General features: G+C 41.7%; 1 protein-coding gene across 4 annotated transcripts in view; it reads left to right on the forward strand.

Annotated features, from left to right (window-relative positions):
• The window catches only part of lef1 (lymphoid enhancer-binding factor 1), a gene marked incomplete at both ends in the record, with an annotated part of 39999 nt that overhangs the window by 14220 nt on the left and 10016 nt on the right, over positions 1-15763 (forward strand). For all 4 annotated transcript variants that reach the window (XM_079265037.1, XM_079265038.1, XM_079265039.1 and 1 more), the window contains 5 exons: positions 8561-8693; positions 12140-12230; positions 13518-13637; positions 14441-14603; positions 15402-15509. In XM_079265037.1, coding sequence (XP_079121163.1) covers positions 8561-8693; positions 12140-12230; positions 13518-13637; positions 14441-14603; positions 15402-15509 — 615 coding nt within the window. The remainder of the gene's footprint in view (positions 1-8560; positions 8694-12139; positions 12231-13517; positions 13638-14440; positions 14604-15401; positions 15510-15763) is intronic.

The following is a 15763-nucleotide window of genomic DNA, read 5'->3' on the forward strand; positions in this document are numbered from 1 at the left end:
GCCGCACAAAGTGAGCTTGTGCTGCAATTTTATTTGTGTACATCTCACAGGGCCTCTGAGTCTTGTTGTTGAATGTGGATGTTGGCACCATCGTGCTGCCTGGCATGAATGTAGCTACTCAGCAGACCAGAGCTGGCTTCTAATGATAAATCATGCAGTGTGTTAATGCAGCAGTGGGGCTGCTATAAATAGTTGTTGGAGAAGGATGTTGTTTGATTCTGGAGGAAAAACTCCAAACGTTTCTGCTTTTTTTGGTTGGCTGGAAAGGTTGATCTCAAACGTATGGGCCCCATTAATAATGTCCCTCTTAGTTTCAAGCACATAGCTCATTAGATAAATATGATAACTGCAGTGAAAGTGAGGGTGTGTATATCTTTTCCTTATGTGTCAATTCAATGGGATATGATTTGGAGATGATGTTGTATCAAAAGACCAGAGAATACGTTTGTCTCTTACTGCAGCTTTTTTGTGTCAGTACATCAAAGCCATCATATGCAACCATCCTGGAAATTTTAAGAAAGGAATTTTGCAAAATGTTATTATGTCTTAACCTTGTTTGGGTGTACATACTGGGATTGTTTTTTTTTGTTTGTTTGTTTTTTTTTTTGTTTTTTTTTTTTTTTTTTAATTGAAAAAAACACCTATTAAGTTTTGCATCCATCTTATGTATTTGTTGATGTATTCAGACTTGCATTACACCTACTGTGCCTGATCGGTGCTCACCCTACTTTAATATATTTGTTTTCCTTTTAAAATCTAAGTTATCACCAGACCTTATACTTAGATGGACTATAAACCTTGTCGACATTAGATGTTAGACGTGTTGTATACATACTTACTTACCATGCATGCTTCTTTTACTGTTAATTATGAGCTGGTATCCTGTGTTGATCAGACCCCCTTAGTGCCGTGCCAGTATAGTAACTGTACCCCACAATCGAGTTTTCTTTCAGGTGTAACTTTTAATATTTTGCTCAATTTTGGTTCTGGAAGATTAACCTGAAGCTACGTACACACTGCAGGCATTAATGCTCAAGTCAGATTTTACCAAAATACATTTTTTCCGCTTTTTTAAAACAAATATAGTCATTCACTTTATCATTTTACCATGACCTTCATCACACTTAAGTGTGAAGTAACACATGAATATCACAGTGACATTTTTTTTAATTGACACGCATGCACAGAGGAAAACTACATCAACTTGCTGCATCAACATTATTCGCCATAATTTTGATATTGTCACGGTTCTCTTCTAGCAGCCCAGAATTGTGACGCTTGCATCTCTTCTGTGACGTCAAAGTCTGATGAAATGTGGCATTACCGTTTAGACTGAGGTCTCTTCAACACAGATCAGATATGTGTCTTATTTAGGACCACATATGAAAGCGGACCTGTTTGGATTAATGTACACCTTTTTACAGTAATGTTAAACTAGGTTCCAATAAGTAGTGTTTATGTTTTGCACTCTTAAGACAAAGGCTTTGTTTTTTGACACACAGCAGATTCAGATTATCTGTGTTTAAATTAAGCTCCACCATCAGACTGATCAGTTCGTTTCTAGATGCTGAAATTTTCATGTAGCATATAGAGCCATAGCAGACAGCAGCCATGTTCCTCACAGGGTTGAAGATGCTGAGTGGGTGCTCAAGTGTGGGTGTATGTGTGCTGCGTGCATTTTGTGTATACGTTTGTGTGTGCAAGCCTGCTGACAGTGGCACTTCAGCAGAATGTTTGCCCTTTCCTTAGTCCTTTGATGTGACCAGGTCCTGCTGTGATAATGAGCCCTGTGCCCTGCCGCAAGGTGAACATCCTGCAGTTCGCCCGGGGCTCTGCCAGAGCAGTGGCCCAACACCCACACCCCCCCTTACTCCCACATATGCACACACACACAAATACACAAACAGTCTTTCTGCAAACATATCAGTGGAACAGCCAACCTCCATTCAGAGCTGAGCCACCAACACACAGAGCGCAGACAGAAAAAGGAGTCTGATCCTTGGTGTGTTACTCTGCCACTGCTTATGTTTACTATAGCGACCATATGGCTGAGCATATAGATCAGTATGAAGATTGTTAGAACACTGATCACATTATGACATTGGGATGTATTAAAATCAGCATGCAAAGCATCCAAAGTGGTGAAATTGAAAGGATACACTGGTAACATGGGATCTGAAATGTAAGTATGGAATTTAGGATATATTTGGAAATAAATGGAAATGAACTAACTTTATCCTGCCAGGATACTTCTATAGATTTTGCAGGGTTTTTGAACAACAAAAGAGTAAAAAGAGAGTAAAAACCATCCTTACAAAAAATGTTATTAGCTAAATGGATCCCACTAGGGAAGATGAGGGCAACCATTTGAATAGAAATCTGTGCCCAAAATGTAATGATAACGCACATACTTTTACAACAATGAAGATTTAGAATACATGTATCATTTCTTTCTAAATCTATTGATGGCATTTACAGTACCAGTCAAGTTTGGACACACTTTTCCATTGGAATTAATGGGAAAGTGTGTCAAACTTTTTACTGGTAGTGTACTTCAAACTAAATAATCTCAAATGACTTCATTTCTTGTGGTAATGTGACTTGAATTGACCAATGAATATTGTGCTGTGTTCCTTTTCACAACACTGAAAATGAAAGTTTTCCAAGTAGGATTTTTCAACCACTGACAATGGCCATGTTTACATGAAAATTTCAGTTCCTCTTTCATTAAAAATAAAAGTTAAATCCCATCTAAAGAGATGAAAAATGACCTTATTCCAAATAAAAATGGCAATTCTGAATTAAACTTTATTCTGCAGTAAGTCACTAATTTATTCCCATTCTAAATCAGAATTAAGTAATTCCTCCTTAATGAATATGTTTGTTCTGCTTTAAGTTAATTCTGGTCTTTCTGCGCATGCTCGTTCTCGTCCTGTCTTGATGATGCAGATTTTATTTCTGCCTCCCTTCATCGGAACTCTATCTCTCCTCTCTTCCTCAGCTGCTGAAAAAAATAAAGTAGTAAGAAGATAATGTTGAGCTGATGGTTCAAAAATATAATCAAAATAAAAGCAAAAACGGTACTTTATTATGTGGTTTTCCATGTTGAAGCTAAAAAGAAAAGAAGACATAAGTGGTGAATAAAGATGTTTTCAATGTAAACCTCAATTCAGAATGATTTATTCAAGGTAAACGCAAAGCAGAATACTTCAATTCAGAATTATTTAATTCAATATAATTCCAAATAAAAAAAAAGACATATAACCATAGCCACTCTTATGTGATATGTGTCTACACAACCATAGTTGTAATCAAAAAATTGATTGGATTGAATAAAAAAAATGGATTCATTGAAAACACTGCCTATCATTAAGGGTATCATTAATTTAAAAAGCTGCCCACCTTAAAAAGTGGAACTGGTGCTGCTGTCTAGTTGCTTTGTTTCATTGTTTGATGATAGGTTCTGGTCCTAGACAGAAATGGTGGCTACAAGAAGCCACCTTTTAAAAGGCTTGGAGCTACTGAAGAGTTGAGGCTGTCCATGAGATCATTTTGTACCATGCCATGTTATACTCCTTTAAAAAAGTAAGCATGGGCTTTTTCCCATTTAGACTTCTCAAAAACATCCCCCTGCTGTCTTATTTTTTACTCTCTCTTCTTTCTCTGACTTGATACATGAGGAAAATGGCATCTGGATGATTTTAAATGTTCCGTTCCTTCTCCTTCAGTTTGTTAATAGCACGGTGCTGCAAAGAAATTAAGAGTTGAATTCTTTAAGAAGCGGATCAAGTCTTTTCATCTGGGGCAGGCACATTTCACACAAATTATCTCCCTTGTACGTTCAAAATGTCAGCAACAGAGCTAACATGTTGGGTTTGCTCGAAGCGCAAGTTCTGCATGCCAGCTGAAGGATGATGGGTAATCCATCTTGTCCTATTCACTCACGCTTGGTGGTGGTGGGGAAAGAAAATGCTTGGCTGTTAATAGCTTGTTTGTGTTCGTATGCAGAATGTATATGTTAAATTCATTAACTCCACGGTCTTTGATCCCTGCACCATGAACATATTTTAAAGCATGTGCACGTGTCTTTTTAAGCTGCTGTTTTTTTGTAGATGGATTTCATGTTTATACATGTTAATAAGTGTCAATCGTGTGTTAATTTTAAAGTATTTAACCATGTGTGTCCGAATGGTGCAACATTAGTATTTAGAAGACGCCATGACAAGTTCCTTACATGATTAATTTGTTCTGCAACCACTAAACCACTTAAACTGAATATATGGTGCATGCCTATTTTTGCTCCACCAAACTCCACTGAGCCAAGTTTGTGGTCAATTCTTTTTCTTTTTTTCACCTGCTGGCTTCACTGCTTTCCTTCTGCTTTTGGATTTTAGGCTCCTATTAGCATGAAGGGTATTTTGATTGGAATAGGGTGGGGGATGGAGAAGGAAAGGATTGGGAGGCATCACAAATGTATACTCCTCTCCAGGGCAGGCTTTCCCTGCTGTTCATAGCCTCCCCTACCGCTGTCCCAATGGTTGGCTTTGCTTGTTCGTCTCATTACCCTGGGCACGTGGTGCTCCTTCACTTGCTGGCAGCCTGGCTTTCTTCTTCATTAATTGGGTTTCGTTACATTAAGCCCCCTGGCCAAGGGGGCAATCCTGCCAGCGAAATATTCCATTTTTAGCACTTCACTCAGAGCTTGTGGGGTTCAACCGGCTTCGAAAATGGTAATTGGTTATTTATTTAAGCTTCCGCAGGTTGGTCTCCACTGGTTTTGGAAAAGGGTGAGAGGGAGGAGGGAAATACAGTGGCTTTTCTTTCCTGTGCTATGAAGCTACTGTTTGTTTGCTCTCTTTTGTTGGGCAAAGGTTTGACACAGACACACCTGAGAGTGAACACCTGGTCTAGGGGTGACTGGAGGAATTCAGTACCTGGCACACCCTTGCTTCATACTCAGACTCTTTCCATTTACAGATGTTTTGTCTCCGTAATCTTTTTCTATCGGTACATTATCAGTGGAAACAGTAGCTAAATATGGTATATACACATTTTAAGGGTGTGTACTTTCTAGTAGGGATCTGATGTAATTTAAAAAGACTTCCCAAAGTGGGAGTCATGGCTCTTTACCGGGCCAAATTTACAGCAAACTTTTCTTGTTGCTATTTCAGTTTCTTGCCTCATCTTTTTGTCTTCTCTGTTAATATCCCATGCCTTCTTTTTGAACATCCATTTCCCTGCTGAGTGTGGAAAATCATATGAGTGGGTGAGGTTAGGTTCTTGGGGTGAGAATGGGTTCTTCGTGAATAGATTTGGCCACATGGGAATCCATAGCCACCACGAGCTGCCATCTCCCCAGCTGTTTTTGAAGCACCTCACATGGTTTCTACACACTTGATTGTAGCTGCAGGCACGAAGAGTCCTCATTGCATATAAATTACAGAAGTGGGAAGTGATTATTATAAAATTCCCGCTTTCCTTTTTTTCCCCACTCCACTCTGCAGAAGTGGTATAATTGAGTGGAGTACAAAAGCTGTGCTTTGAGGCACGAGAGGGAGAAGGATGCCAAAAAGGCAATATAACAGGGCTAGTTACTCTATATATGATATAGATATCCATATAAGCATGCACATTCATGCTTTGCAACCATAATATGTTGAAAAATTTGACAGAGCTCAAAGAAATCTGGTGTGTCATCAGAAAAATTAAATAGAAAATGAACAATAATCAAACGTCACATTTCCTTTTCCTACCCATAATTTCAGACAGCACACCGAGTCACCAGCTCGCTGAAACACACTGGAGTGCGTTGTCCATGGAGGGCTTCCTGCCAGCTCCAGTTCCGCACAATGAATTTCGCTTAAAACCACATCTGAAGGGTTCTTTAAAAGGGCCAGCCAAGCTGGGATATGAAATTCAAATGGAACATTTTCTTTTCAATCCTTGCCGCCTCTCCTCTTTTTGCTCTCTCTGAAAAATATGAATAGAAAGATCCTAAGCCTATTATTTCTCCCCTACAATGAAAGAGACCTCCAATATGGCCGCCCTCCATTGCTACAGTGCTGCTGCTGCCGCTGTTGAAGACTTTCTGAGTCAGAGTGGGGATGAGAAGGGATCAAATTGCTGCAACGTGGCGTGACCTCCATGGTTGCACTCAGCTGAGTGTCTCCAACTACTTCGTCCAGGAAATTGGTAAAAGAGTGTTGTGATTTTCTGAACTCTTCCAAGAGCTGGAAAGTGGACTAGCCAAGAACTCTCCACCTGGTGTAAAAACCATGGCTCCATTTTCCATTACTTCAAGCAGAAAGGGTCAGCTGTTTTTTGCTTGATACGGCTTTTCTAATCACATTTTATGCATACAGAGTGATACAAAGCTGTCTGAATCTAATTGGTAATTAAAGAAAAACTCGTCCTTTCTTCTGAAAATAAACCACGCTTATATAGAGCTATGCAGTTTGCGTAACTGTGCACCCAAATGGCCATATATTCTGTATTGGTCACAGAGGCCTGCAGGTTTTGCCACGGTGGATTTTTTTTTTCTTTCACAATGGAGCGGTTTTATTAAGAAGTTGAGAAAAATGGATTTTGACAGCTGTTAAACTGGGAGAAGCCAGAGGAGTGAAAGTTTTCTGCTTTGGTGGAAACCTCTTGGTTTACTGGGTGTTAAGGAATCAAGCAACTCTTTCACCAGTTTAGAGCAAAAACAAGAATGAGGGGATAAAATAACTTGTTCCCTCTTTTTCTTTTCCCCCTTTTGCTGCTACAAGTTGGAGAGGACTTGCAGCTTTAATGATAATCTCCAAGGTTCTTATCTCATTCCCAGAGGATAACAAATGGGAGTGGAAAGGCGTAAAATAATATGGGCGAGAATGCTATTATTTAGCCTCCGGTGTAGGCATGTCCCAGTCCCTTCAGCCCTGGTTAGTCCCTCTTTTAGGTTTAGCAGACTTATTAACAAGCCTTCCCTTCTGTAAGAGGTGGGACACTCCCTCTCTCACAGATTATCCTGTCACCTTTGACTCTTGGTGACTGAGGTCAAAGAACCCATGTCACCTTGGGTGAGTGTGAAAAAGCTCTGAATCCTGGTCTGTTTGGTCTCCTGGTTGGATTTATCCTTAACTTTTTCCAGGAACCGGTTGTGCTTAAGACGCATTCGGTCGGCTATGTCCTGTGTTTGATGGTCCAGTATGAGGCTTGAATCAATACTGGAATAGGGAGCTAAGTTGACGTAGGAGATGAGACTCATCCTGATTCGGAGCCTGACTTGAATGACATGGGATGCTCTCACACACACACACACACACACACACACACGTACGTCAAAAAATTCTAGCTTTTTCATTGTTGTTCCTGGTTAGAAGTTTTCCATAAAGTGGGAGAGGTAAGAGTAGGTGGGGCGGGCTCTCAGGTTGAAGCTGGTGCCAGTCTGCGAGCAGTTCGGGGAAACTCAGACATTCCAGCCTCTTTTGTGTTTGTGTATGGTGGGAGTAGGTGAGAAGGGGCACCAGTCACCACTTAATACCGTAGGAATGTCCTTTTGAGACACACATCATCACACAACAGAGTGAAATTGTTAAAGGGCAGTCCGTTTCATTATATGTTAAAACTTTGTGTTCAGGCTAAATTTAGGTAAGTTAGGTTGAACAGCTTTAATCAGATGTCTGTTTCTGTGTAAAAAAAACTGATGACAAATTCAATGAAAGTGAAGCTGTACAGTGTAAGACGTGGCTCATCCACCCGTGAACTGACGCCTCTCCGATTAGCCATGTATCCTGTGGAGGTGATATTTTGACTCCAGCTCGGCCCTGGGCTCAGATTGTGAATAGTAGATTTAGCATGGCTAAGCGTTGCCATGTGTTGGGTGCAGCTGAAGCATGTAAGCTCTCTTGGCTGGTTTGTGTCAAGCCTGGTTCGGCCTGTTTGTCGGGAGGTACTGGGAATCGGCTGGGGATGAGGGGTCTGTGGCCGGGCCACTGCTGACGTGATTACCCCTGCATTAAGGACCGCTGCAGACATCTGTCTCACTCACGCTTTCTCTTCACAGTCACCCCCTTCCTCCTCCTCCTCCTCCCCCATCCCTCATCTCTCCTTCCCCCGGCTCTTGCTCTGTAATGAACTCCCCTTATTCACCAGCTAATGACTGCCTTTGATCTCCCGCCTCAGACCTCTGCTCTAACTCTACCTTGCAAGTCTATCATTTCTCTCTCCTCTCTTTGCTTCATCGCTCGCTTCTATTCGCTCCTCCTCTGTTTGCATCTTTTTCTCCCTGTTTCTCTCTCTCAAACATGCTCATGCACCTCCTTTGACTTGTTTTTCCTCTTTCCTTTAGGGAGTGGGTTTTTTACAGTCCCGCTGACCTAGGCTAAACAAAGTTTACAGCTACTGGGCTCAAAAAGGAGAAATTAAAGAAATGTTTTCAGTAACTTTTTGACCAAACCGTTAAAGTTAACCCACTTTCAAAAGAGGGCTCCTTGCTGTAGAAGAGATGACCTGTGAGGCCCTGCTTTATTTGATCGAAGAGTGATGCCATCTTTCTTCCTTGTTACTTTTGTCTCTGCAGTCCAACAAAGTTCCTGTGGTGCAGCCGTCCCATGCAGTCCACCCACTCACCCCTCTGATCACATACAGTGATGAACACTTTGCTCCAGGCTCTCATTCTGGCCATCACCCCCAGGATGCCAGCAACAAACAAGGTAAACAAAGACCAACAGGAGACAAAGCAATCAACAAGAATGTGGCAACTGGATTATTGTTGTGGAACTATGTTGATGCTGAATCAAATCATTAAAACCCCTGGATATCTACTGCAGTGTTGGTCTGGCACTCTCAGATTATTCTTCCATGAAAAACCTATTAGTCTCACTGCATGGAGGTAATTTAGGTGCATTATTTTTCATTTTGTGTCTAAGTTTAACACAAGACCAAAGATAAATCACACCTTCGACACTGAGCCGACAATCGGCAAGATGTGTAACACATTATTGGCATTTTGGGATTTTAGATTATTTTCTCCGTTGAGAGAACTCAATCTAGTGGTTGTTCAGTGCAACATGTGATCACATGAGAAGGCCGTGGCAGCAAAAAGAAAATGGCCACCATGTTACATATGCATATTTTTAATTGTAATTTTTCCCATGCAAGCAACAATTTAAGAACATCATGGTCATATAAAGATGCTAAAAACTCAAGAGGAACCAACTCTGTCTGACTGTACTGTGGAAACATAAATCAAACTGTGTGTGCAGGTGCAGGTTAATTACCGCCCTAGCCGTCAGTTTAGAGCAGAAGTTGTGGTGTATTCAAGTGCTGTTTCATTAGTCCAGACATTGATCAGGTAAGGCCTTTACATCAGTTTCATGTAAAAGAGCCATGTGAGTTTCCCATCCCATTCCTGAAAAGAGTAAAAATGTCATCAAACTATTGAAGGGGCTTGATGTTATACTCCACCGTTAAAGACAGAGGGAATTTATTTCGTTTGTTTAAAGTTATGGAAGTTTTAGATTAAGTCTGATTTTACTCAAAATACAGTAGTAATGGAGGATTGTTAAGTCAGTCTGTATTAAACAGAGTTTTATTTGATCTTTTTTTTTTTTCTTAAGATCTGTCAACTCTGTCAGAAATCTGTCGAAACGCACAAACCAAAATATGTCACAGCAAAGTCATCGTGAGTGTGAACTCATTTGAAGCAGCCTGTGCGGTTGCATGCTGAGCCCTGCTGCCCTCTCCCTCTGTACTTTTTGCCTCTCAGGAATAACATCAAGCTGCCGCTCTGACAGCTGTAGAAGAGCTGCTCTGCCTTTGGACGAGCGCTTCAGTCCTGCACAGCAGGAGACTTTCGTAGCTTCTCACTGATGCTCAAAAAAAGACGTGGGCCAAACATAGTTTTGTCCCTCACCTTATAGCTTTCCTTTGCTTTTTCTCTTGCAAATGCCAGTTATAAAGGAAGGGAGGGATCAGACAGGATGTAAGCGCTGATGATGAGGTTCTGAGGGACCAGCTATAAATAACAACGTAGAACCGTTGTGAGATGAAGGAAGCGGGACATGTAAAGAAACTGCGCTCCACATATGTCGTGCATCTGACACATGTGGTGGGATATTTATTTATTTATTTCCTGGTGAAAGCGTAAAAGAACAAATGAGTAGCAGAAAATAATGTACTCACTGGATTCCAGCAATTTGTCATGTAGTAGATTTTGATGAGAAAATGCTTCTCGCTTTACTTTTCACATTGGTATCTGACAATGAAGAGCAGTAAGAACCACCTTGGGGGGGGGGCTTTTTTTTTTTTTCCTACTATTTGATCTTGGTGCTTGCAGCCCAACAGCAATCCATGTCCAAGCAATCTAGTTGCAGAATTAGCTGCAAATGATTTCCTCAGGCTTATACATATGTGTGTACGTCAGTCGAGCTAAGACGAAGATACTTAAAACAAAATCGCTCATTCTTTTTTTCCCCATTTTCTTTTCTTTTTCTTTTTTTTTTTTTTGTTTGCTGTCCCTCTTGCTCTTTTTCTGCCTCTTATATCGACCAATTGCTGCTCAGCTCCCCTTAGTGGGCTCAGACTTTGATCTCCTCGTTAATTATGAAAAACAATCATGGATTTTCTCATTATGAGCTCTAATATGCGCAGGGCCGCTACGTGGGATGGAAGGTCGAGCAGAAAGGGTGGGGGGCTGGTAGTGCAGTGCTTTTGCTCTGTTTATTTATTTTTTTTAACATATAAACCTTTAAATAAAAAAGAGAGAGAAAAAAAATATATATAAAAACCACATCTGAGTTTTTGGCTACCTGTTTTGAGAGGAAATGCAACTGTAAAGCTTTTGTTAGGATGTCAGCGGGCATGTGTGAAACAGGAGGAGGGAGTAATTAGGCACCACAGAGGTGTGAGTGACAGGGTTAACATGCCAGGCCTCTCTTCCTCCCTTGTCGCTTCACCCCTCGCCTCTTTCCCTTCTACCCTCAGGAGGGCCCTATAGAAGTGTTGCGTGGTGGATTAGCAAGCGGGGAGCAGCGCTATCCGTGCTACGAATCCAGTGTCGCAACATTGGCTTTGGAGATATAAGCCTCCCACTCGGCTTGCCTCTCAGAGGAGGAAGGCCCCTTAGACCACAGCCTGGAGAAAGGAAGAGGGAGAGAGGAGATAGAAGCTGGCAGAAAAGGCTGGCTCCAGCAGGGATTAGAAGATGGTGCTAATCTTTAGTCATTTGCCCTTTTTTTTCCTTTGTGTATTCGTGTGCGCGTGTACGTTTGAATGTTCACGAAGGGACATTCCACTTGTCTGTGCATGAACAGCATTTCCTTGTACCTGCTTGAAAATGAAAAACGAATCAGTACAGGACAAGAAAAAAATGAAGTGCAGCAGATGTTTGTCATTTTGCTGCTCTGTTGCTACAACGCTCTGTCACGGAAAATAGGCCCCCTTGACCTTGAAGCCCAGTAGGAGCCGGAGATAGAGGGGCTTAGTCTTGACAGCTAGTCCAACTCAATCCTGTGTCTACAGGGAGAGCTGCAGCGTCTGCCATAAAGCAGAAGCCTCAATTATCCAGCTTAAAGACTCTAAAACACACTAGAAGGAATTTGGCTAAGCAGACAAAATATTATCCCTTTCTACTGGTTAATAATGTGAGGTCAAGATCTGTGTTCATGCCCTGAAACTGTGGGATGTCCTTGACTTGTGGGGAAGCAGGATGGTGAAGGTGGGTCACTAAACTGTAGGAAACATAGACTTAAGGCACTTGTCATGGATAAAAGCTAGCAAGTAGACCTTGATGCAAGGTCTGAAATTTGTGGTGCACCAGTGCAGCTCAGACATCTGGATCTCACCTCTGCGTTCCAAACTCTTATAAAAAATGATCTGACTTGTCAAATAAGGCAACGTTTAAAACTGTGTCAGCACAGCCAGATAAGATTATGTGGTAAACATTTACAAAGATGGTTTGGACCAGGAAATGTCTTAACCAAGTGACCTGCAGATCCTACGTTTGGATTCTTCCCCTTTAAACATTGTATGAAAATCTGTAGTATGTACATAATTGGATTATTATTGATTGAAAATGTTGAGATTTTCTCTCATGTTGTTCACATATATCTGAGTTGTCCACATCTATGATACTTATGTGTCACCATTGTTCACTTAGGAATGCCCAGGCATCATCCAGGACCAGACATGCCCAACTTCTACTCCCTGTCTCCAGGAGGAGTGGGACAGATCACACCACCACTGGGATGGTGAGTCACCAGCAGACAAGAGCCAAAACATGTACAAGGAGTAATTATGGCCCCTTGATCTTTACATGATATGAACAGTGACTCTGTACCAGCTTTGTGTAGTGAATAGAGAAAGACTTGCAGCAGCTTCAGCAGGGAGGTCTGCCGCTGGCTGTTTCTGCTTTGCTGCTGAGGCTTCAACCACACTGCTCCTCTGTGTGCCCAGCACATGTCAAACACATCACTGCATACGTGCCCCTGCATGGCCATATGGCTGCTTAACCTTCATCAAAGCTTTCTGGAAGCACTGTCTCAAGACTTGCTTCACGTTTGCAAAGTGCTTCTTTTTTTTTTATGTATCGTTTTTTCTTTTTTCTTGTCTGTTTTTTCCTTTGACCTTTCGCATCTTTTCTTTTGCACTTTTTCATTTCTCATCATATATTATTCTCCTTCTTTTTCCCCTTCTATGTCTTTTTTGTCAGCCGGATCATTTCAGGCATACAATGAGTGAAGACAGATGTAAGGTGCAGTGTCAGGCAGTATTTCAAGGACAGTGTCCTCATCTTCTCTATCCTCTACTCCCTAAGCCCTCTAAAATCTAAATACCTACTGTATACTGGCAGATTTTTTAATTTATCAGCTTTCCCTTAGGTTAAAAATAGTTTTTCTTGGAACCTACCACCCTTTTTTACTTAAGGAGCTAAATGATTTTTGGATCTTGGTCACAGGTTTTACTCCACAGGACTAAAGGAGTTTATGTGTTTAGTCTCATTCCCCTTCTTTATATGAACATGAATAAAACAATATACAGATGATGCAATCAATCCCAATGTTATGGTGTGAGCTCTAATGCCAAAATGAAGCAAAATGGGAGGAAAATTATGGAAAAGATCTTATATAGACCCTCTGACCTGGTGAAAAGAAGCAGACTCTCTTATGTCCGAGGTGGACTATAACAGAATTAAAGATGTGACAAGGGATGAAAGCATAGCTAATCTGAATATATGAATCATGTCTGAAAGAAACTTGAGCAAAAATGAAAACAGAATAGTGTATTCAGCTGTGTTTCTTCCAACTTTGTGTGATTGTTCATTGAAGTTTCCGCCTCACATCCTTATTTGTTACCATTTTACCACCAGATTGCTGTATAAACAAAAGTATAGCATGTGGAACAAGCATGTGGTTTCTTTTACAATGCAATGGCAGAAAATCCTGGGTTTCTGCCCAAATGTGTCATGTAATTTGACCAAATTTTTTAGAACTTAATAAAGTGAAAGAATGTGTGTTTCTCTGTAATTGTGATTGCAGGTTCTCTCACCACATGGTGCCCGGCCCCCCTGGTCCCCACGCCACAGGGATCCCCCACCCGGCCATCGTCAATCCACAAATCAAACATGAGCCTCAACATGAAACTGACATCATGCACATGTAAGTTCTCCAAGCACAAATTACCTCAATCAGACACACTTAACAAAAAAAAAAAAAAAAAAATCATGCCATCTTTCTGAGACGACATACTTCCAGGTATTTTATTCACTCCCCCAGTGCAGCAGGCCATTACTGAACAATCCTTCCCATCAGAGTCCCGTTCTTGCTGTCTTGATAGGAGCAGATAAGCGCAGAGGGCCCGTGCTCTTCTGATAAGAGGCTGCGCTTCATTTGGCCTCGGGGATCACCAAGCACAGAGCCGACAACAGATACAGGTCGAAGATTAGTGCTAGAACTGAATTCACATCCACAACGTGGGAAGTTGTTGTGATGGCTCTAAAGTGGTTATAGCTGATTTTTTTTATTTTTATTTGAGTAATAATTGCTATTCTTACACTAAGACTATACAAAAAGACCGTCAGACAGTAAGTCAGAAGTGGGAGCAGAGTGTTTTTCAGCTAGAGCACTTTCACATTTGGTTTTAAGCAGTTGCCAGTGTTCTGTGGACAACAAGGTTTGGTTGCCATTACTGGTGAAGTAATCTCTCCGCATGAAGGACTGCGACTGTACAACTGCACATGATTAAAGAGGCAGGGGCCCATGGCGTGGCAGCCCCTCTCACGCTGCCTCACCATTGGCTGAGAGCAGCCTGACCCTTGTTGCATTCGTCGTCATCGCGGCACCACGATTTCCTCCTCCTGTCGCTCTGCTCTTTTATCCTCTCAGTTTTCGAACCATTTTCTTTTTTCCTTCACCTCCATCCATTTAGTGTTTTTTTGTTTTTGTCTTTTCCCTTCCTTCAGGAAACCCCAGCACGAACAGAGAAAGGAGCATGAGCCCAAAAAGCCACACATCAAGAAGCCGCTAAACGCCTTCATGCTATACATGAAAGAGATGCGTGCGAACGTGGTCGCCGAGTGCACCCTGAAGGAGAGCGCCGCCATCAATCAGATCCTGGGACGAAGGGTAGGTCATGTGGATTGGCGTGGGCTCGCCGATCGCTCTCATTTTGCTTTGCTGCTGCAGTTTCTTTTCACAAATTAACTTAAATCATCCAAGAGATCACAGTTCAGGGCCCGGCCCTTACCAAGCCCAATTAGCTGAGAAAGTACAAAGATTCCCCTCTCTATTAACATAGTCTTTTATGGAGCAGTAGTGATGATTGTCATAATGATTGCCCAAGCCAATTACTTTCCTCTCAGCAGCACAGATACAGCCTGCCTATCTAAGTGACATTTAATCAAATTGGCTTCAATAAAACATGCCTGGATAATGGCACGGTTGGAAATGACAAAATTTGTCTCTTTTGAGGATTGGGGGAAAAGGAGTGGAACCACAGAGCCATGTTAAAAAGCCTTAACGAATAGGCCTAGGCAGCCAGCCACAGCAAAGCCTAGTTTGTGGCCTGCAGAGGGTAATTGCTTGCTGACACAGTTTGAATAAAAAGCACAGCTTAAATTGGAAGCAGTGTTTTGATATGAAATCAAAAGTTTTTTTTTTCTTTCCCTCTCCGACTCTTTTGCATGTTAATCTCTTCATCATGTTTCCCTCGTTTTCTTTCTTTTATCCCCGTTTTTTTGTTCTACACCAAACACTGAGAAGTTGAATGACTCCCACTGGAGGGGGGGGGATAAAAAGAGCATCAGCACACTTCTATACATTGGGAACATGGAATTGCATGCCAGTAATTCACTGTCTGCCCCCCCCCCCCCCCCCCCCCCCCCCCCTTCCTCCCAATCCTTTTTTTTTTTTGTGCTAAAACAGTGGCATGCTTTATCTCGGGAAGAGCAAGCTAAGTATTATGAGTTAGCCCGCAAGGAACGGCAGCTCCACATGCAGCTCTACCCAGGCTGGTCCGCTCGAGACAATTATGTAAGTATCAACAGAACAGATTGGCAGAGGTGCGCGTGCGTGCGTGTGTTTGTGTCGTTTATGTCTCTGTCACATGACTTGCTCCTTTTAATGGCACACCCACATAAAGAAAAATAGACTGCATACACACTAATTCACACCATCCTTCTCCATGCTAATGGGTCCATTTGCAAACCCTTTGTTTCAGCCTAATGTGTAATTCATAACATTGTTTTAGTGTCATCCACACTAAAATGGATTGTAGTATCACAGAC

Source organism: Telmatherina bonti (genome assembly GCF_933228915.1).
Source record: "Telmatherina bonti genome assembly, chromosome: 3".
Lineage (NCBI taxonomy): Eukaryota > Metazoa > Chordata > Actinopteri > Atheriniformes > Telmatherinidae > Telmatherina > Telmatherina bonti.